Genomic DNA, 24426 nt, shown 5'->3' on the forward strand with positions numbered 1-24426 from the left:
GGGGCAATTTTCCGAATTTTTGGTCCAAATTTTTTTTTATTCAAGAATAACTAATCTGATAGCTTTGATATTTGGTATACAGGTTACTAAGGTTGATCAAAATCAGTTTGATGAATATCGTGAAGATATCTTGAATTTTATATTTTTGCTGAATTTTTTGGTTATTTTTCTCATTTTAAGTAAAATTTCTTCTCCTCTAAAACCGCTAGCCCAATCGTCTCAAATTTGGATTGGACGTTTGCAAGGGTGTTACCCTTCTAATTGTTGAAATTACGACAAAATTGGAAATATTACTGTTTTGGGGCAATTTTTGTCATTTTTGGTCAAAAAATCGTAAAAAATATTTTCATTTTAAAGCCCCTGGACAGACGGCTTTTATATTTGGTGTACAGATGTCCAGGGATGACAATAGTCAGATATGTGGAAATTGTCCTGAAATATACAAATTTGTATTTTTAAGACAATTTTGTCATATTTGGTCAAGAAAACTTGTTCTCAAAATTACTTGTCTGATAGCTTTGTAATTTGGTACAAAAGTCCCGAGGGATGTTATAAGATAAATTTTCTGCTTAAAGTGTTGGGAAACCCCCAAATATTTTATATTTTAGGTAATTTTCTTTTGTGACCTTAAATGACCTACACCTACCAAGGATTTGTTGTGAGACAGTTTCAAAGGCTGTGAACATAATTTTGTCTTGTTTAATATCAATTTGAAGTAAAATTTGATCCTGAAAACAAAGCTGAGGTAAATTTTTTATTTGCGGACCAATTTTTGCAACTTTCGCATGTAAGACACACAAGAACTGATGAGAAATTTGGATCCAGGAAATTATGGATCCAGGATAATTCCAGATGTCATAATCCCCCCCCCCCCCCCACAGTGGAAGTGAATTTCACTATCTTTAACTGATTTAAGTGCTGTTTACATTTGAATGATAGCACTCATAGCATTAATTAAAACATCCCCAAGTTGTAAATATACTGCCAGCTGGTCTTATGTAAACATGGTCAACCAAGGGGTGGAAAATTTGATATTCAGGAGGGGGTAGGGATAGAAGATTGATGAGGTAGCATTCCTTTTTAAAAGATCCCTTTATACTTTTTCCCACTCTTTCCCCCCCCTCTCCAACCTTTTCTTTTTGTCAAGCTTCTCTAGCTAATTTTTTGTTGACATTTGCTTATGTATGTAGGATCTGCTTGTCCCATTGCTATAGAAGTTGGTATGCATGTTTCTAAAGTTTACCTCCAGTACCTAAGTTGCAGACCTTACTTGCTTTTGTCATTCTTGTTTTTCTGGTTGATCTTCAATGGTACCCATACTGGTATGTACCAATTCTGATAAAATGTGAGCGACACCGTATAATTGCGGTATTTTTTATGTGAAACTATTAAATTTCTGTGTTGTCCATTCTGTATGGTACGTCATATTAGTTGCATGCTACCCATATATTTTATGTGGATTTTGACAGCACTGATCTAATAAAATCCAAAAAAATGTACTTGAGAAGATGTAATCAATCATTCTGAGAAGTGTAGTGTTTTGTAGTCACTGTTAGAGTTGGGAGGACTGGAGTGTGCTCAAATGTCATATCTCGCCATCAAATTCTGATTATCAGATCACCTTCATGATGAAACTTCATAATGTCACTAAAGTTATATATTAGTCTTTTCGATGGGCACTGTAAGTTTTGTCAACTGCGGGTAGTGTCAATCCAGAGATATATCTGTATTACGGTCAAGTTCATCCTACATAAAATTAACAATGTCATCTTCATAAAACAATGTACTTGATCTTGAAATTTGTCATACATGATTCCTGATTAACATTTTGAGGAAGAGGCATTGGATACGATAATGCCCTTCTAAGAATATCTGATTTCTGAACGACTAATATGCAATTAACACCTACCTAAAGCCAATCAGGTCTTGCTATTCTTGAAGTCTTTGTACCAGATGTTTAAAGATATTGTACAAACAGACGGACACAAAGACAGACATACACAGAGAGTGACAGACATTGGTAAGACACTATCTCATGTGAATGAATATGTGAGCTAAAAGCCCTATAGTTACATCTACATGTACATAATCACATGTTCAAGTCATCTGTGCCCCACTTCTTGTAATTTAGTGCACCCCTCCCTTGCTATGCAAATAAAGAATATTCGTTAAAGTGAGTTAAAATATTACTTCAAAAATTAGTTTACGCTTGATTATGCAACCCACACTCTTCTTAACCTGCTCACTGATCTAGTTTGAACCCGGAAGATTGATTTCCATATACTAAATTACTAGCCATTTGGTGAAGTAGTCTGAGAAATATCGAACACAAAATCCATAACACTCACACACGTACATGTACACAAACATACACACAAAAACATTCAGACATAGTATAGACACATATACATACTAATGCATGCCAACCGTCGATATAGGCCCACTTGTGAGCGAAAAATCAATAGCGCAACAAACATTTATTTTGAAAAAGAGAAATTTATTCTAACATTAGTGGCATATAAAACGAATCTACATAATTGCGAATGAACAAAATTACAAAGCAACTTGTCTGAAAAAAATCAGTCATTTAACTGAAAAGAAGAGATAAAGAAATATGAAAAACCATGTAATTATATAAATGCGCCTAGGACACATCCATCTTCTTCAAGTCTTTCAATTCAAGGCTTGAAAACTGTGATAATATCCTCATCTTTGTTCATCATCTTATAAGTGAAATAGAACGTATCATCCATGAAGAAAGGCAACATTTTAATTGCACAACATAGGATTCGAGGGTAATCCTATCAAGAGTAGCTGAATTTCTAATATTCAGAACTGACTGTGTATTTTACAAAGGAAGTGTGACAGTATATAATGTCTGATCTTGCATTATTATTATTTCAATTCTTGCAATTGCTAATCTTTTGATATTGGTATCAAAGTTTTGTTTTCTGACAAAGAAAGAAAGACATTTCTGCTTATTTCCTGTACTTAATACACTCAAATAAGATGTGTTCAAACATTTATTTAAAATTCCACCTTTGTTCTTGCGTAGGACACTATTTGATTGTATGTTTGTGCGTAAGTGCCTTTTATCTTCTTATGGAATTGACTTGAGGAGTGTTTCAAACTCTGTCTTAATTTCCTCTTGCACATGTCTACTTGTACCTCCTCTAATTTTTGCAATTATTTCTCATTGTTGAATCCAGTTATTTCTGTTATCATCCCAGAAATCTTTAAGCCTTAAAATTATACTCTTTGACCATTTTTCATAAAGGATGATACTTCTTTCATTCTTTATATTTTCATTGTACCACAGTACTTCACTGAGAAGATTGTATTTTGATATTTATTGGTAAATTCACTCTTGTAATTCTCAGTGACTTCCAGTCCCCATCCACCATTAGGACTCGGGGTTGTTATTGACTTTGAAATTAAGATAATCAATATTCGATTTATCGGCAAAATTCAGTATGAAATACTTTGATAAGCAAGCCTATTTAGGGGTCTCTTTATTTAGATTTTTCTCAATAATTTCGTAATCCACTTCAATTGGTGTGCATAAATTTTTTCTTTAATGTCGACAATTTTTCTGCCACAATTGTCATATCTTTGAATGAAAATGCCCCTCGTGTAACTTCGAATCTAGATCTTGTTTACCTCTCCGAATAAAATTCCATAATTCCCCATTGGCTTCATTAATTCTTTAGGTACGTGGCCAAGTGATGCCAGGTACCACAATTTTGATGCAGCCAGCACACTATAATTGCCCTGCCTTTGAAGGACGGATTTCTAGCATTCTAGATCTTAAGGCAATTTGTAAATTTTTCCATCACTATTTTCCAGTTTTCTGTAGTTGTGTTACTGTTTGCAAACCCGACCTCCAAGATCTGCAAAACCTTGCTTGAAAAATCGATCCCTTCCATTGAATCAGTGCAGTTTTTAAAACTCACTGCCCATAAACTTTTAGATATATTCTTCTTGTTCAGCTTCTCACCAGTTGCTTTTTAATATTTGTTGAACATTTTCAAAGACTGTGTAATGCTTTCAACATTTATCAAGTATAAAGTTGTATCATCTGCATACTCTTAATTTTTAGCTTCCATATAGAAGCTATTGGGATGGGTATCTGTCCAGTGTACGTCGTCAGTCTGTATGTATGTACGGTATATGTATGTCCGTTTGTGAGGATGTCCATCCACTCAAATATTTTGAGAACCGCAGCACATAGGGACGACGTCAAAAGTTCACTGTAGGATAAGAAACTTAATTCCCTTAGTTTCCCCCCCACCCCCGCCTAGAAACTTAATTCACTTATTTTGAACCTGTTGCCGGGCTCTTTCTATGTAAAACGTAGCTAAGGATCAGTCAATGTAGGGGTGAAATAAAGTAATGCATCGTTAAGGCCCCACTAGCTGCAACTCTTGAAATTTGTTGACCTCAAATTATCTACCTATTCTCTCCTCTCCGAAATCTACCCTCTGAAGAGATATGAGCTTTTACTGCATTAGGAAACCATTCCTTTCAGAAACATTTGACATGTAAATTCAAATTTTGACGGTCATTTTGATTTCCAGCCATTTTCAAAATTTGGTAATATTACAAATGAATCAGAACATACAATGTCATAGTTGAAAACATTCACCCCTATGCATTACATTGGACTACTCTGTGCAGTTTATATGAAGATTTCAGTGCAGATATGCATAGTATCAAGGGTTTTAGCTTTTCTGCATGGGACTGTGATTTAACGTTTGGGCAAACATTTAATCGCAGTGTAATCTTTATCTTGTTCAAAATTGCATATATAGCCCCAGCAGGTAGTTAACAATAAGTGCATACACACACCTAAATGACTACATTGTCACCAACTTATTTTAGTTTGAAAGAAAAATCATAAAAATAATGCTAAAAGATACAGCTAGTGGGGCTTAACATGGGGGACACACTTCAACTTTGTGTTTCATCCAATTTGAATACAACATACTAACAACAAACTTGAAGTTTATCAATGAATAAACAAGAACAACAATACAGTCCAGGTTTCTCCTTTCAGAGGCATAAAAACGTATCTAAACTGTCCTGGTGGTTGTAACAACTCAGTTCACACTGCTTCATTCAGGCGGACTACACGTGCACCAGAAATGTAGCAAAATATAATTATAAATTCCGAGTGCAACCATAGACAGTAGAGAAACTACCGTCTATGGTGCAACAGAGGCCAACCGCAGCCTTCATTGTTTGTAGACTGCTTAAAATTACGATATAGCGCACTGGAAAAGCTTAACTGCATGTCCTAAGTCAATATACAAATCAAACTGCTAAAAACTCTAATGTTCAAGGTTTCCTTCATCACTTCATATCTTCTGAGCCTGAAACTCAGCTTGAATAGCCCATACGGGGGCCTCTTCATATATGATTGTGTTAGTAGAAAAAACAATTCTAAGATCTTGTGAGACTAGCTAAAGATGCACGGCGTCTCTGTGACGCATGCTTCAAAAACATGTTATCCAGGTGCTTCTTAAAACTGGTTAATTTTTCCGTTCCCATCGTAGTTCCTTACTTTACGAGGAGGTGGACCGCCTCCCCTTGTGGTTGTCGGGCAGCTGCCTCAGCATCTTCTTCCTCAGAAAACATGTATGGTAGATGCAGACTTTTTACCGTACATGTCTTCTGAGGAAGAAGATGCTGAGGCAGATGCCCAGCAACCAGAAAAGGGAGGCGGTCCACCTCCTCGTAAAGTAAGGAACTACGATGGGAACGGAAAAATTAACCAGTTTTAAGAAGCACCTGGATAACATGTTTTTGAAGCATGCGTCACAGAGACGCCGTGTATCTTTAGCTAGTCTCACAAGATCTTAGAATTGTTTTTTCTACTAACACAATCATATATGAAGAGGCCCCCGTATGGGCCATTCAAGCTGAATTTTCAGGCTCAGAAGATATGAAGTGATGAAGGAAACCTTGAACATTAGAGTTTTTAGTAGTTTGATTTGTATTTGTTTTTCTTTTTATCACGCCAGTCTGCTTTTTCCAGCGGGGCTTCTTCCCGACATTTCAGTTTCTGTAACATGAATGTTGTAGTATACTATTTTAGAACTATAGAGAAATGCGCTTATTGCTCAAAATATTGCATAAAACTATATAGTGTACAGAAGTAAAATATATCAGACACATATTAAATGAATGAAATATTGCGAGATAAGATAAAGGGGAAGATAAAAAAGCTTCCCTTACTCTTTTTAGTCTTTCATGACGACAAACTCTGCGTCGATGAATCGCCAATTTACTATTTGTTTCTCTCTTTTGTTGATCCACTCTTGTCCTCCAATATGCAGAATATGTGTAACATGCTTCTAGAATTCAAAGAAAGTCCAGACATTCATGCAAGTGAGAAAGCCTGGAACGGAAATCAAGCTTTAAAAAGTTTTAGCAGTTATAATTTACATATGTGAGCTTTTCGCGGGTAATGCCTTAGCTCTGCATGGCAGGGCTGTGTGCCCGGGGCTGAATGTTACCGGCGTTATACGGAGGACGTATAACGCCGGTAACACACAACCTTGCCATGCAGAGCTAGTAATGCCTATACAAATTTTACTACTCGGGACATCTTATCAATGCTTGCTCAGCTCATAATATCTATCGTTTAAAATCACAAGAAACGAGTGTTCAACGGTCAAGCTAGTCACACACACACACGCACGCACGCACACATATATATTTATATAATTATTATTATTATATATATATATATATATATATATATATATATATATATATATATACACACACACAAAATGTATACAATGTGCCCTCCCGGTTATCACCATAATGGCTTTATGGCAACCTCTGAACTTGGGCACAGAGCGTACGGTATATATATATACACACACACACATACACACACGCACAAACACACACACAAACAAACTGTATTTTTTTGGCACGGTACCCTGCATTTCCAACTCGTTCGTGTCATACTGACGGCGGTTAGTACTCAAATTTGATTCATTACTTGACGATGTAAAGTGTTTATTTAAGGGAAACAATTCGAGCTACTGAACTTTCGTCAGTCAGGTCAAAACTATGATATCTACCTGCTCGTGTTGTTCGTTTAGGGTACGTGCTGTTCTGTATTCTACTACAGGTAGGTCACAATCGCTTGTGCACCAGACAGAGTAGATGACATTCATGCCCCAGGGTGGGGAGAAGGGGCGAGACACTGACACCCAAATATATTTGGTACAGCCTGCAATGTGTGTTCAAATAGCTGCAGTAGTAGTAACTGTACATAGCTCCAGGTTTTGCCTGGGTATTTTATTCGGGTCAGATGACAAACGTCCGACCCAAATACCCAGGCAAACTCTCGAGCAACAGTACTGCAGCTGGAATACGTTAGCCATGGGTACGATCCTGCTGTGTGTTTCAGGTGTTGTACGGCCTCCCACCATGCTGAGGGAGACCGTACAATGCTGGGGACACCTGGAACACAGTGACAGCATGGAACGCAGAGCTTGTGTTCGGACCGTACCTTGATCGGTTCAATCATGGAGGTACCTACAATTTTCAGTTAAACCAAGGTTAAAATTCTACACTTTACCCAAATACTCTTTATTTTCTACAAAATTACAAGTCAAAAAGACATGACGCTGATGACGCACAACGGGTTGATAGTGTGGTATATATTATTGTGACAGTGTCCCCCGAGGGTGGGACATTCTACCCAACAATTATAAGCGTGCATTAACCTACGTGCTTTTTTGCTCACGTGTTGACACACGTGAGCATATGTTGCAGCGATGTCTGTCTGTCTGTGTGTCTCTCTGTGTGTCTGTCTGTCTGTCTGTCTGTCTGTGTACTCAATTTATCAAAAACGGCTCATCAGATCAGAATCAAATCTGGTACATAGATTTAGTTTGCAACTGGCAAGAACTGATTAGTTTTTTGTGGGTGTGGCTTGCTTACTTTTTGCTCATTTGCATAATTAATGATTTTAGAAAAAAACTGATATATATTGACAACGACTGCACACAATTTGATGATATTCGCTACAAATGTTGATCACACCACAATATATCAGCTGTGAAAGATATTAAGGGGTGACGTGAAAGATAATTACTAATTTGCATGTTTAATGAAATTTCCTAATTAGGAGTATATATCTGAATGTACTCAATCAAAATTGACGAAACTTGGTATGCATATTGAAGATACTATGATTTAACATTACTGAAAGTCATTAAGCATTTTACTTCATCCAAATCCTAATTTGCATATTTAATGACCTTTTGAAATTAAGGATATATATTTGACGTTACATGACCAAAATTGATGAAACTTGCTATGTACATTAAAGATAATATGATAAAACCTTATTAAGTGTCATTAAGCATTTTTACATCAGCCAATTCCTAATTTGCATATTTTATGAACTTTCCTAATAAGGGGTATTTATCTGAATTGACGTGACCAAAGTTGATGAAACTGGCTATGTATATTAAAGATACTATAATAGAACATTATTGAAAGTCATTAAGCATTTGAACTTTAGCCAATTCCTTATTTGCATATTTAATGAACTTTCATAATCAGGGATATTTATCTGTATTGACTCGACCAAAGTTGACGAAACTTGCTATGTACATGAAAGATATATGAAACGACATTATTGAAAGTCATTAAGCATTTTTACTTCATCCAAAGCCTAATTTGCATATTTAATGAATTTTTGAAATTAGGGATATATATTTGAATTTACATGACCAAAACTGATGACACTTGCTATGTACATTAAAGATACTATTATGTAGGCTAACATTATTGAAAGCATTCAGCATTTTGCTTCAGCCAATTCCTGATTTGTGTATTAAATGAACTTTCCTAATTAGGGATATGTTCTAGGATTTATTTGATCAAAGTTGGCATAACATGCTATGTACATTGATGATTATACCAGGTTATACCAATATTGGAAGTCATTTCGCACTTAAGTTTTCATGTCAGCTAATAAATAGTTTGCATATCTAATTAACTTTCAAAGTTTGGAATATATAGTTTGAAGGACTTGACCAAAGGCAATTATACTTCCAAAATAAAGTGATGATACAATGACAGCAGTCAAAGAAATTAATTATTTTATATCAGCTAATTACATATTTGAATACTTAATGACCTATAGAGTTAATCTGTGGTGAATATTGTTCATTATGTTGATCATAATACTTTCAATGAAGTTGCAAACATGCGGCAAAGGTTCAAATTTACACATAACTGCAATATATAATGAAACACGTGAGCATTTACAGTTCATATCTGGTTCTGTCTTGGGTTTTCCTCCAGCTCACAGGCACATGGCATGGTGCTATCTTCTTGCTCTCCCGAACTCGTATAATTCCCTCCCTGGTCTGATAGGAGCTGAGTCCTGAATATACATCCTCCGCTCGCACGGGTCCGTTGATTTCGGGGAGCATTCAGCTGCCCGGACAACAGACCTTTAAGTTGGCAAGCAAAGATGTAAACATATAGTCCAAGGTTCAAGCTAAATTGTAAAGAGTCTCACTAGTTCATGATAGCTGGTCATAAGATAAAGAAGTTTCCAGCAGAAAACTTGCTGAATCCAATGTTGTTTTTGAGAGTCAAATGTTGCGGCAAAGTAATTAATGATTACAACAAAAGGGGAATATTTGGAAACAAGGTTACAAACCTAATTTAGTAATTGACAGACATAGTACAGCTCAGTGTACCTCACCTTCAAAATCAGTAACATAATTGTAAAAATCTGTAACGAAATCACAATAACGTAAGTAGTAAATATGCATGTCTTTCAGCTTGACTGTTAACAATTGCATGTTCATCTCACATGCACGTTTTCTTCTAAAGTATACACAGAATGTGTTGATAAGCCAGACATTAAAAGTTACCGAATCATTTAATCACTAATTAGAAAAACATGAACTAAGTCTCTCGGATCTTAGGGAAGACATATATCCCAAATTTGTAAGAAAAACATACCAAGAGATTATGGTCTCGGCAGAGACGCCACAATGTCAGAACACAGGGTGCCAGTTAATGACCTCTCGCAAGTTAAGAGAAAGGTAATTGACTGCTGTCTTTCTTAAGACCAGAAATACTTTCGTGTTTTTCTATAACCAATGAATTAAATGAGCCGGCAACTTTAAACGAACAAAGTCGGCCATTTTTCATTAATTTTGTTTGATACGAGACACTATTTATATTGTTTGACATGTTGAAAGATAATGAATGGGTGACCATGCACATATTCGACCCCGGTTTGAGACAAATTAAATAAAACCATCCCGAGAAAGAATAGATGGTTATGACCATTTATTCTTTCTCGCGTTGGTTTCAGGTATTGTGTCTAAAACCACGGTCGAATATATCCATGGTCACCCATTCATTCATTATCTTTCAACATGTCAAACAATATAAACAGTGTTTCGTATCAAACAAAATTCATGAAAAATGGCCGACTTTAAAATGTCTGGCTTATCAACACATCTGTGTGTACTTTAGGAGACAACGCGTGTGATGAACTTGCAATTGCAGTCAAGCTGAAATACCTGTATACCAGTACTATGTAGTAAATGTCAAAAGAACTAATGGAAGAACCAGGGGTTTAGGACTAGGTCTCATAGCATTGATTTAGACTGGTTTCAATGAATGCAATACCTCAGTCACTATGGACTGTCTTTGCTATGCACATACAGAATACAGCTGTTTGCTTGAAAACACGGGTCAAAGGTCATTGATTGGTGGTATATGTACTGGTAAAACTCAGTATTCACCTTGTCTTGACAAATGAAGTGAAATCTGAGGCTGAACTTTGCCAAGAATTTCAGCAAATATTTAGTAAGATCATCTCAGTGGACGTTGCAAAGCAGAGGTAAGTTTTCACAGGAGAGAAACAATTAATTGTTTACCATTTTTGGATAGTGTATCATTTGATATTTAAAGCCACACATGGAAGTGGCCATGAATTGAAAGTACCATACTCGGGAGATGGTCAACCACTCTGACGTAATTTCGAACTGGCCGAAAATGTGCGGGGATAGTGGTCTGAGTAGTGAGCATAGGAAAGACAGACACGAGTAGGTTATGTCTGAAATGCTCAAAAGACCTATAATATTAAGTAAATATAATTACAAAAATTACTTGAAGTACAGAAGTTGAACTACACACAAAAAATCACTTAGACAATTGTGACTCTCAGCGATGACAAGGGTGTACTCACAACACAAAGCTATTCGAAGTGCAGTCTTTTAATCTTGGAGTATGAGTGATATCGGCGAGTACCTTAGCAGAGGAGACGTGCTTGTAGACTGCTGCAAAGATGACCACGGAAAGCCCGGTAGCTATAGAAAGTTCGTTGCAACACTTGTAGTGTCAGTGTCCGGTTTATGTGAGAAAACTAGCTGGTTCAGATATAGCCCTGCGTACATGTCTGTGTGTTCCCGGCGTTATACGGCCTCCACCACAGCCCTGCAACGGTCTATGGAGATAACTGGCGACTCTGCGGTCCGGATCCGGGCCGCAACGAAAAACGGTCTTTTTGGCCGAAATTCTACTCTATCGGGGCAAAATCCTTTCCCTGCCTACCTGCTGGAGGCCGTATAACGCCGGTAACACACAGACCTGTACGCAGGGCTAGTTCAGATACAATCTGATTAAAATAAGATCTAGCGACAGGCAAATCAATATTGCCAACGGAACAGTTCAGGAATTGTTTGACAAAAATCATCTCTTGACATTGATTATGATGAATACTTGACTTGGTTTCCCTTCAAGCTTTTCATATCAGTCAATAAAACTACATGTACTTGTGTAGTGTAGTCATATAGAGATTATCCACTTTTATTGTTGTTGTTTGGTCTACAGCTTAGACACTTTTAAATGGATGAGCAAGAAAAGTGGCAGAATAGATGGTTGATGGGCAAAATAGGATTTCATAAAAATTATGTAAATGAGTAAGTAAAAAAGCTCTGTTACAAGAGTTGTTGTTTGTGACTATTCAAAATAAAAACAGTCTATTATCCTTGACACGCACACACAAAAATTCCAAGAGAAATACACGGAAAGGAACCTGTGACGTCACAATTCGCAGTGTTAGTATTTAATGTGGAATTTTTAATCCTTCACCCCCTCTCTCAAATGTAGAGGTCCACATTTGGTATAGTAAATTAGAGGTTCATACCAAAATTGTGTTTTAAACTAGTGACATTTGTGGATTTTAAAGTGCTCCCCCTGAGTTTATGACGAGAAAGAAACACAATTCTTCTCTGAAAGCATATTAAATATTTATTCAGTTCATTTTAAAAAGATTTGAAAGCCCTATTACTGAGATCTCCTATAATACTGGTATCTATAATCAATTATTGCATGAAGTTATCTTATAGATAATATTGATCTGCTTACTGGAGGAAAGAAAGGGATCAAAATATTTGTACCCCTTTGTGGAAAATCTATTGACCTAAAATGGTGAGTAAAATTGCTATGTTGATGCAACACCATGGCATTAAAAACTTACACCTTCCCTAGAGGTAAATTTACTGTTGAATGTGTTAGATCTTGCCATCACTTATAATCGTTACAAAGTTCACATAAAATTATAGATGTCAACACTAAGCTGATAAAATTAATAGGTCAAATATCAACAGTCGGTATGAAAATAATATTTTCAATGGGAGGGGGTCTGCATGCATACACACAGGATATCTAGATGCATGATGTAAACATAGCTGGAACATGTAAATTTTACGATTTACTGCACGACAAACCTTTTAAACTTCATCACTCTCTAGAGTACCTTAGGGATTGAGTGTTTGCATTGGTTATATGTTCCCATTCCACCTTTGAGCATAGTTCCGGCAACCCCCCCTCCTGTGAAAATATTATTTTAATGAAGAAGCTGCCATTAGACTAACATTTGATTTCTGCAATCATGAAATGTCCAAGTAATGATGACATCAAGATGATTAATAACATCTGTCATTGGATCCTGTTTATAGGTTTGCAGATCTTGGTCATGATGTCACTGGACTTGAGTTTTGTGATGTTGCAATAAAGACATTTTTTGAAGAACAGCAAATGGATTATGCAGTATCACAGATGGAAAATCTGAAAGGCGGAACAATCTTCAAAGTAAGCTATACATCGATGCCATGTTCAAGCTCAGTCCTTTAATTGACTTTCGGTTTGTCACGATATTATCCATCTTAATTTCATGCCAGTGGTCAGTATCTGACCTTGCAATCATGCATGGATCGTACGAAATTTTAGAAAAAAAAGAACGGTTTCTGTGCTATCTTCAGAATGCAACGTTTCTTTGACCATGTCCAAATTTTAGCAACATCCTGTGGTATGCTATCACACTGATTGCTGCTCTTCGTGGGAGTCCATAAGAATGAAGGAGTGTACCACAAGACAGGGTTCACTCTTAGCTAAGAAAATCATCTGAGCCATCCCGTTAGTCTGTCCATGCATCTGTGCATCTGTGCATGCTTCCAGAGCCATTTCTCAGATATGCCCAAATCGATTTCATTCATACTTAATTTCCATGAGTATACTATCTCATATTTGTTTCAAGATCTGATCCAACAGTCATTTTATCACGATAAATTGTAAAATAAGAGCTGTTATATTACTCAGACACACGTTGATCAATGTGACTCAAACTGTGAAAACATGCGATTTATATTGCTCTCATGTGCGTTTTTCTTATTTGTTATTATTCTGTCATTTTGTACAATACTTTAGGCACTGCCAAAGTGATTAAATAACTTGAAAACAAAGAGAAAATAACTCAAGGTCATACCCTTTCACCACATATGGTTTGGCCAAAATTCATTGTTATCAATAGTGATTCTGGACCAGTTTAGTGGGAATGGGGATGAACAGGTTATTAATGATGGCAGTCATGTCTTCTTACGCCGTTCCAAAGATCCCATTCTTCCATGGATATAAATTCTTTACCATGCATGTATTAATTCCAATTGAGATATCAGCCACGTAATAAACCCAAAACACTGTTCAAGCGCCATCCTGTTTAAGTCATACTGACATTTCCATTATCTTGTCCTCTTAATCAAAACCTTTTGATAAGTTTGGCTTGAAGGTTTTCTCTTGAGTGTATCAGTGTGTTATATCTTGAATTGTCATAATAGTTTATCGAGTGCAAATATATTTGACTCTCACTAAAAATTATTTTGTTTGTGTTTCAGAGCAAAGAACACAACATACAAGTTTATTGTTGTGATTTCTTTGACTTTTCCAGGTAAGTTGTAAATGATACTAACGGATTACTCATTGACTCTGATGATATATTTAAAAAAACTGATTTTATTTTCAACTTTCACTGTCCTCAACTTTTTTGATAAAAAACAAAAGCAGGACTACTACAGATGATAGATGTTGTGTACCATCGGCACAAACGATAAAGGTTAAAAAGTGTGCACCTTGAAGTAAAAGAGCTGAAAACTTTCCTCAGTGAAACTTTCATTCATTCTCTTACCAAATTGAGAATAGAAGTCAGGGGTCACTGTGCAAAGTTTGGCACTAAAGAAAAAATTGCTTGACACTTACTGATATTTGGAATTCAAAATGACTGCCATCCATATGTGAAGTCTATGGAGAAAAATGTTATTTTCGATTTTCGAAAGACTAAGAAAGTGATTTTTGTCTTTCTCCAAGAGCTTATAAATAAGTTTCATAAGTGGTAGACCAGAAACATATTGAACAAGGGATCTAGCGGCCAATAGAGCTTGCTGTATTATGTAGAGACTATTTTTGACACATGTGTGTTGATAAAGAAGGTGGAAATCTTTGATCGCCGACTCTTTAAGAGGGCATGGCCCAAAGTTGCAAAAAAAGCTGTAAACATACACAATCGGAGATTTCATCATAATTTGAACATATCAAATAAAGATCATCCATAGGTACATGTCTACCAAATACCAAAGCAATCAGACGATCAGTTTTTTAGAAACACATGATTTGGCCAAATATGGTAAAAATTGCCCTAAAATACAAACTTTCAGATTTCAATATATCACATTCAGATAATTCCTAGGAACCTATTTACCAAATGTCAAAGCTATCAGACAAGCGAATTTTGTGGAAAAAAAAGTTAAAAAATGGCAAAAGTTGCCCCAACAATACAAAATTGCAGATTTCATCATAATTTAATGTATCATATTATCATATTAAGATCATTCCAGGGAACAAGTCTACCAATTATCAAAGCTATCAGTGTTGTTGTTTTTGAGAAATAAAACGTTTGACTAAAACGGCAAAAATTCCCTCCAAAATACAAAATTGCAGATTTCATCATAATTTAAATATATCAGGTTAAGACAATTCCAAGGCACCTGTCATCTCAAACCAGTATGCCGAAGCTATCAGACAAGTGGTTTCAGTAAATTACCTTTCTATTGATACCTAATAAGCCAGGTTATGTCAAAAATCAAGCTCAGCAGATGACTTATAAGAAGACAGATTTAACAAAAAAGTATGCGAGTTGGCAATATTGTGATTTTGCGGGACCCTTCAAAATATGACCGTTACAGCTGTAGAGTCCCAATATATTTTCTGTTAAAAGTCTATTTCATATTTCTGACATTCCCCAGTACAAAATAAAAAGATTTTATATAAAGCATTGCCTTATTTGTTATGTCTAGCTAAAAAATTGGTAGAATTTGATTTTAGCTATGACTGCAATTTTCAATGTAAACTTTGGGGTATGGGGTGAGTTTTGGTCATATTTCATGAAAAGTGTACAAGATATTGAATATTACAATATGTCATTTTAAAGACTAATAAATTATCTTATTAATGATACTTAACAAGTGAGGTTATATTCAAAAATAAGCTCAGCAGATGACTTATAGGAAGACAGCTTTAACAAAAATGCATGCAAGTCGGCAACACTGTGATTTTGCGGTACCTTTCAAAATATGACTGTTACAGCTGTAGAGCCCCAACATTTTTTCTGTTAAAAGTCTATTTCATATTTCTTACATGTTCCTGTACCAACTAAAAAAGATTCCATACAAAACATTGCATTTTGTATTATGTCTAGCTAAAAAATTGGTAGAATTTGAGATTTACTGTAATTTGCGATGTTAAACTTTGGGGTATTGGGTAAGGTTTGGTCATATTTCACAAAATATTAGAAGATATTGCATAGTGCAATATGTCCTCTTAAAGAAAAATAAATTGCCTTTCTAATGATACCAAACAAGTGAGGTTATGTTAAAACATAAGCTTAGCAGATGACTTACAAGAAGACAGATTTAACGAAAATGCATGTGGGTTGCAAAATCGTGATTTTGTGGTACCCTTCAAAACATGACTGTAACACCTATTGCATCCCTATATTTTTTCTGTTAAAATTGCATTTCGTATTCTAGGGATCCCAAGGGTTCTGAAAAATACAGGTTTGTTATCCTTTGGGGTGCACGTAGATCCCCTCTAGCCCACGGCCTATATGTATGACATAAGTGGTGATCCTTGTACCAAGTTTGAATGAAATCGCTCATCGCATTTCTGAGCAATTTGCTTGAAGGGACGTATGGACCCACAGGCATGACCAAGCCCATAAGTACCCTCGGAGGATGTCCGTGGGGACTAAAAAACCTAGCATTATTGACTTAGTTTTCATTCCAGCAGCTGTTTCTATTAACTTGGTTGGTAAAAGGGCAGGTCATTTATCAACTTTATCTAAAAGCAAATTGAAAATGGGCAGGTCATTTATCAACTTTATCTAAAAGCAAATTGAAAATGGAAATCAAAGGGCGTAATCCGGCATGCATGTAAATACTCAATGTCAACATGAACCACAATAACCAGGGATTGAGACTTGTCCCTTTAAGATGTAAATTTATAGGCTCTAGTACATATAAAGAGCCAGTATGTAGCTGTAAGTTGTGATGATTTTGTTCATTTTTTATTTTGTATGCCAATTTGCAAGTTCTTGTTGTACTCTCTAAAACATATTATACTCAGTTTGTCAACACGGCATCTATGCAGTCATTGATTGTTTATATTCACATCATACTCCAGACCAGAATTCGTTTGTCAGCTAAAGTAGATTCAACAATATTATGTAAAACTGCGATTACAGTTAAACATCTAGACAGATGGTCAGTTAACCTATAATGTTACTTTACGCAATTGTACAGAAAAATTAGGCTATCATGTAAGGCAATGTTTTACAGGTCATTTTGAATGGTTAACGCTTTACATTTTAGTCTTCTCAGAAAATTTGACTGAAAATGGTTACTAGTATATTTTAATTCCAAAATGCCAGGATTTATTGATGTACTTGTACATCATACACTTTGGTTTTATCCTCGATGCTACATGTCTCGGGTGTATCTCCGCTGTACGATGTACTCGGACATAAATCGTAGCATTTTTGTGCAAATTGTACAGGAAAGTGTATAGTGGTACGTTAGGTTCTGATAATGCAGTCGATGTTGTGTTCACTGGCATAATTACAAATATATTATTTGTCATTTATTGTTCATCCAGTTCTATTGCAGGTCAGTTTGATGCTGTGTGGGACAGACTTGCCTTTGGAGGTTTGCCGCCATGCAAACATAAACAGTAAGCACAGTTATATACTTATAGATGGTTTCACAGAATGTTCAATCTACATACAGATGAACTGTACATAACCATTCTCATTCCCAGACTTTAAATTATTCAATACTAGCTGACCAGTTGATGAAAACAAAAAGGCTATAAATTCATCGGGGGTGGGATGGGGCTCTGTTAAAAGAGCTGTTACCATCGAGTGAAATGCAAAGTTGACAGTTACATTCTGCCTCTCTTATTTTTCAATTATGTTTTGCTATTCTAACCATATGAAACAACCATAAATCAAAGTAGAGATGTACCATCTTTGAATTAAATTTCGAAAAATATATGTATTGATCAAATATAGATATGTTTGTCGTATCTCACGAGTTTCACACATATTCTAATTTCATTCACACTTCGATCAGATACAGTGATATTTTGGTTTCTCTGATGAAACCTGGGGCACAGTGTTTGATGCTAAACAATGAGAATGACCCCACTGTGATGGAAGGTATGTCACAAATTAGCACGAAAATGCAATCTTCACTACCTACAATGGAGTTAACAAACATCTGACTGCAAACAGAATTACATATCAAAAGAATGACAACCCTTGAACTTGAAGAGGTATAATGCTCAGTGTTCAGGTACTCGATCAGTGTGCTCTATTTTGTTTCACACCAAAGTTTAACCAGCAGACAAAAGGAAATAGTGTGCATCATACAGATGTAAAATAGTATGCGTTATTTCTTGAAGAAATTTTGTGGAATAAAACTTCGATGTAAAAGTGAAATTAGTAAAAAGTGAAATAAATGTTATTCTTTGAAATGTAAATGTAATCTGCCTAGCTGCACAGGTGCTGCTCAGTAAAAGACCATCAAACAGTTCACCTGAAACAATATCACGTATACTCACGTTATTTTTTTTGACGTCAAGCATCGATAGACTTCTTCGTCTTTGAAGGGCCGGCCTCCGTAACCTTCGATTTCTAATATTGTTTTGTATGTCAACTCCAAGCTCGTGTTTTTCTCCCAAAAGCATGTTGAAACACGTAATATTTAGTTTTATCGACACAGCGTCTGTTAGTGTAATATGCACTGTTACTGTTTACATTTGATTTCTCGTCTAGATCACTGAGAATTCACCTGTCAAGAACACTATAATGCACTTTACTATAATGCAGTTTATACATGACAGGCCAAGTTGACAAGCTGAATACTGTGTATCTCAACATGCTTTGAGGAGTAGAACAATAAAGTGTAATTGGTGTTAAAGACAAAATGGTAAAAAGTCTTTAAAGTTAAAAGCTTCTTACAATAACAGCAAAGCCATAAGAATCTGCTGTAGTTTTGACAGAGCGAGTGCGTACTCATGCATTTGTAAACTGCTAAATAATGGGTTCAAGAGACTATAATCACTGCATCAGCAATTCATTAACATTGACATAATTTGACTTTATTCTACAAATAGGGGCACCATACCATGTTCCAATAGAATACATGAAGGAAATCTTTGGTAAGCTATAGTATTTGAATTTGTTCTGCAATTAAAAATCCTTTGCAGAGAGATATATACCTGATTAAAATAAAGTCACATTTTTATAAAGGCAAAGTTGATATAGCATTGGAATTCTTGAATTATTTGAGATTCTTTGAAATATTGTTCATTCAAAATTATATAATCGCAATCATACCAGTCCATAATCCAATAACACTAGGTCAGAATTCGTAAGACAATAGTTGTAAACATAGACACAAAACAGCACAGAACAGACAGTAAATAGACAGTACACGTGCACAAACAAAGTCAAATTCATGAAAGAAAGAAATATGTATATACCTGTAATGTTAAACCTGTAAATTTGTAATGCTATACCTGAAATGTTCTAATGTTATGCATGAAATTTTTTGATTTATACCTATAATGTTATAATGTCATGCCTGTAATGTTGTAATGTTATATCTGTGATAACATGCCTATAATGGAATGATCAGGAACTGTAAGAAGACGTTCTGCTTGAAACAATTCAACAGTGATTTTCATTCTTGCTGAGTCACATTCTGATTCTCATTTTCCAGGAGACAGATGTGTAATTCGCACCATTCAACGAGGAGACTCAATGGAAGACAGATGGAAGAAAAAGGGGCATAAATGGTTTCACTGGGTCTTACACCATCTAACTTTGAAATAGTCTGTCGATGATAGCAAATAATGAGACTGTTTGCTATATTACATGAACCTGAACCTTCTGAATGCTTCAACTTGATGCAGTTCTTTTTCTTTGAAATGTTTTTCACACACTTCAAAGTGCTCACACTAAGTATAATATGAGTCAAATTTCAGTTCAAATAGTGTGTTGGTTCTGGAGACGAAGATTTTTAAATGTTTAGTTGATATGTTTTGAAAATCCGATTTGGCCGCCAAACCACGTACCCGATCCATATGCCTTTCGCAAACTTGAAAGTACTTAGACTAATGATGACGTGAGCAAAATTTCAGTGCAAATAATGTAATGGTTTTTGAGAAGAAGATTTATGACTATTATCCAATGGTAATCATAGGTTTTTTGCAAAAACCAATATGGCCGCCGAACCAAGTGAAATTTCTAACAAAGTGGTGCAACAATTGGTTTTGGAGAAGAAGATTTCTAAAAAGATTATATTGCGATTTTCACAATATCCAATATGACGGCCAAACAAAGTGACCGATCCAATTGGAAGAGCTTACACGAGGGACAATAAGTGTAAAATTTCAGTTTAATTGACGTGTTGGTTCTGGAGAAGAAGATTTTTAAAGATTAAATTGATATTTTTCGAAAATCCATTATGGTGGCCATTGTCACGTGACTGCAGACGATTGTTGGCGAGGGTTGACCTATGTCAGATTAGTTCAAATTGTGTAGAAATATGCAAATTTGTATTTTAAAGACAAATTTTGTCATTTTTGGTCAAACTTTTTTTCACAAAAACCACTTGTCTTATAGCTTTGATATTTGGTATATAGGTTGATATATGATATATGCTATATTCAAATTATGATGACATCTACAAAATGGGGCAGTTTTTGCCTTTAAAAAAAAGTTGATCTTCGAAAACTATTTGTCTGACAGCTTTGATATTATTGTATACAGGTTCTTACAGATTAACTGTGATATATTGAAATTGTGATGAAATGTTAAGGTGGAGCTGCATGTTTTTTCAAAGGAATATTTTTCATCTTAGAAGACAAGAAAGCAATCTCATTCTATACTATTTCAAAAAGCAGAGAATCTAAAGTTTAATATGGTAGCAACAGTTTTCTCAAAGGATGAAGTGGATGTATATTTAGGGTAAATCTGAATTTTGGTACTGATGAAAAAAAATTAAGTGAAAAACTTGACACTATTTTCTGAAATATAATATTTCACTTGAAAGAAGAGTATATGCAGGAAAAAACAACTATTCTATTTTGCATATCTATCCTCATTCTAAAATGGCATGGGTTAAAAGACTGACACACAAAAAAGTGATTAAAACATGATTAGCAAAATTCAAATGCCTCTTATTCAAAATGTAAGAACTTTATTGCCAAACAAAATAGTCGTTATGTTATACAGCATTTAAAGAACATAATTTCAGAAAATTTGACCCAGCCAGAGTGGAGTTACATTCTTTGGAAATATTGAAATTGGGAGAAATGCGAAGCTCGGAAATCATGTGATTTGTATACATTTGAATGAATTAACACTTCTTTATCCCTAACTTACGACTACTTAGCTAGAACCAAACCAATATTTTAATCTCGGGTCAACAAATTAATTAAAAATTAATAAATATTTGCAAAAACAAGTGAGTTTGGAGCAAAATACGCTGTATTGGGTGCAGCGCCCGCTTAAATTTTGTATTTTGGGGCATTTTTTGCCATTCTCGGTCAAAAACCTTTTCTCAAAAACTACTCACCTGATAACTAGATATTGTACAGGTTCCTAGGGTTTATCTTAAACGATGGAATCTTCAATGTAGTATTTTTGCAGCTATTTTTTTGCTATTTTTGGTCAGGTTATCCTAAAATGAGCTGTCAAAAATAGCCACGTTCTTTATGAACAGGAGATAAGTCCGTGTAGTAAGGAAATACTTAATTTTGTCGTTTTGGGGCAATTTTTGCCAGTTTTAGTAAAATAAACGTCTTCTCAAAATCTACGTGTCTTATAGCTATGCAGTTGGGTATACAAGTACCAGGGATGATCTAAGCCTTATACTTTGTTCAAAGTAGGGGATAATTTTGTATATTTGGAGCTAATGTTTACCTTGTAAAAGAGTTTTGAAAACTGTGACAGTAATATAGTCATATTTTTCTCAATTTTTTGTAAAATTCGATAAAAAAATCGGAGACTTTTTTAACTTGACCAACTTTAGCAGATATTCATGGAGGAAGCCCTAACACTGATAAGTAATTTGGAGCCATATGGCAAGATGCACCTATTGTGAATATACACTCCAGCATATTTGTCTCAGTTCCAACCATTGCATTAAATAAACATACACATAACTGTCAGGTCATTGCTTAATTAAGTAGACAATCACAGCATGGGGACCAGCCAAATGCAACTCACACACAGAATGGATAAGATGAGCAATTAAGGATGATATGTCGCTCCTTCCATCAGGTTCGAAATTTACATGTATCAGTGATCATTGGACAAATGACCCGTGGTTTTCTGCTATCAATCACAGTTTTCAACTGACTTGGACAATAATGACTTCCTACATATTTTGCTAACAGTAATTGTCAAAATATACCATAGTTGTACATTTTTATCTGAAACCAACAAGTATTCACATTTAATGTTACATATACTTCTCACACATCTGGGAAATGATTGAAATCTTTCTGTTTTTCACTGATGTCCAACATTGGAAAGTTAGTGAAGCTGTTGTTAGTTTCATTCTTATCAGTTTATTCGGTTTACATGACAGTTTGAGAGTGGGGATTTGTCTGAGGGGTTGTGTCTGTGGCTTCTCCGCAAGGCGACCGCAAGGTTACCATATGTTGTGAGTTCGAAGCTGATTGAAACTTGCCGTATTTATATTGCATGTTTTGTACCTGGTTTGTTTTATGTCTGGCCTGTCAAGTTTGGACCACCAAATTTTTACTGTTGATCATCAAAATTGAAAACTGGCTGTTATAAAGGACGGACTCACTGCCTAAAAGTTTAAAGTCCAACCGCTTTGCAAACACATTGGCACTTTTTCAGGCCACTTCTTGAAACATCTGCTGTCCATAACTTAGTCTATGGTTTCGCCGCAGCCTTAAGAATCAGTTATAAGGCTCAACTAGCACATTTAGCGATAAATGAAACACGAACAGCAGTGGTATATTTAGGAAAGAATTGTGACAGAATCGGTTGCCAAAATTGTCAAATTCGGGAAATTCAGTCCGCCAACAAGTATCTTTTCGACTTTTGCTCATTACATATTCGCTGACATTTTACTATAACGATACTATTGTCATTGACGATGGTCTCCTATAAAGTTTTCCGTTGACATCCGCGTGGATATAATCGGTAAATTCTAGCGATTGAACATTTCTCAAGTACGCCATGGCTATATTTGAGGTTGTCATAGTAATATATGGTAACTTCGTTGAATTCTATGATGTAAAACGGTTTACGGTCTTCAAAACGGCCTTCCGAACACACCTGAGTACACCGTGAAACCATATCATCGCTTACTAATATAATGGTCGGAAAATCAATATGTTTTGGTGCGTGATATGGATCGATGGAATAAAATCATTGAAATAACGTTGGGCCGGTCTCTCTTTTTCTAAAGACGCAAAATTTTGGCAAAGTTGTGAGTTGATGATCCGGGTTGAACCGAGGTCATCAACCTTTTTGGACTATTTTGGCTCCGGAGAAATCTATTATGATTTTGACCAAAAATTTCCAATGATTGGTAAACGAAATGGTAAAATATCTTTATTTCTTGTCCTTCCAAACCGTGTGATAATCATCAATTCGAGGTGTGAACCGCCTGCCCGACGACAACGGTCTAACGATATTAGCCCGACATTTGCAATATAAAACAGCGGACAAGCATTTTAGCTGAGTAACAAAGAAACCTTAAATCGCATGAAAAATATGAAGATAGTTCCAAAGAAAGGAGTTGATATTCGAGTTTTGAGTCCTACACACGCCATACTTTCTTTAGTTTGAGCTGAGATTTCGACCGTTTCCAGTTGGAAAAATGAAAACCCACTTTAATATTAGTCTGAGGAGAGAGACCGCAACGTGGTAGTGTGATTTACAAGCGTCCCCGTGTCGGATGCCCGATAGTTTACTACAAAGCATGTTACACTCTGAGTTTTTTTGTTTGGATTAATTATAAGGAAGAATGCGCCTCGGGAAGAGATAGTCGGACTCTCAAACTTTTTCAATTCTTTCTGATGTACCACTTGGTTGGGGCGTGTTAATTTTAAAGCTCTTGCTGTATAAAGTTTTTCACCGTCTTTGTTTTTTGAAAATCGAAAATTTAAGTTTTCTCCGTAAAGTAAGCACAGCGTTGGCGGCCAGTTTAAAGTTAACATATCGAGAAATCTTGGATAATTTGTTTCTCTGGAATCAAAATTTGCACGGTGACCTGCAACTTTAATTCTTGATTCAGAAAGAATGGTTGAAATATTTCTTGAGGCAATTTTGAGCAAAAGTTTTAGTCTTTCATTAAGGCGCGTACTATCTTAAAGTTGACCTGCCTCTGGGGCTGCAGTTTGAATTGAAATCGGTAAATCTTGGGTAAATTATAAATTTCCCTAATACAAAAATTTACACGCTGACCCCAAATTTTTATTCTT

The 24426-nt window shown here is 35.6% G+C and overlaps 1 protein-coding gene across 3 annotated transcripts; it reads left to right on the forward strand.

The window, feature by feature from the left end:
• Positions 1 to 7050: 7050 nt before the first annotated feature.
• On the forward strand, positions 7051 to 20421 carry LOC139134136 (probable thiopurine S-methyltransferase). Of its 3 annotated transcripts, XM_070701054.1 has the most exons (10): positions 7051 to 7147; positions 10728 to 10903; positions 11896 to 11984; positions 12403 to 12495; positions 13026 to 13158; positions 14238 to 14290; positions 17548 to 17622; positions 18024 to 18109; positions 19069 to 19113; positions 19677 to 20421. In XM_070701054.1, exons 3-10 carry the CDS (start codon positions 11911 to 11913, stop codon positions 19787 to 19789), a joined length of 672 nt encoding a protein of 223 aa, XP_070557155.1. In that variant the 5' UTR covers positions 7051 to 7147; positions 10728 to 10903; positions 11896 to 11910; the 3' UTR covers positions 19790 to 20421. The 3 variants fall into 3 exon arrangements, with proteins under 3 accessions (XP_070557155.1, XP_070557156.1, XP_070557157.1); XM_070701055.1 differs by lacking the exon at positions 10728 to 10903 and having other exon boundaries at positions 7080 to 7147; positions 19677 to 19873; XM_070701056.1 differs by lacking the exons at positions 7051 to 7147; positions 18024 to 18109 and having other exon boundaries at positions 10812 to 10903; positions 19677 to 19852.
• Positions 20422 to 24426: the final 4005 nt, after the last annotated feature.

Source organism: Ptychodera flava, chromosome 5 (genome assembly GCF_041260155.1).
Source record: "Ptychodera flava strain L36383 chromosome 5, AS_Pfla_20210202, whole genome shotgun sequence".
NCBI classification, from domain to species: Eukaryota; Metazoa; Hemichordata; class Enteropneusta; family Ptychoderidae; genus Ptychodera; species Ptychodera flava.

What these genes read in the sequence shown, in the direction of transcription:
- LOC139134136 (XM_070701054.1), top strand. Translation starts at nt 11,911, where the DNA reads ATGGATGAGCAAGAAAAGTGGCAGAATAGATGGTTGATGGGCAAAATA. An exon ending in CATAAAAATTATGTAAATGA is followed by an intron (nt 11,985 to 12,402) that starts GTAAGTAAAAAA and finishes TATTGCATGAAG; the next exon opens with TTATCTTATAGATAATATTG. An exon ending in CCGCCATGCAAACATAAACA is followed by an intron (nt 17,623 to 18,023) that starts GTAAGCACAGTT and finishes CACTTCGATCAG; the next exon opens with ATACAGTGATATTTTGGTTT.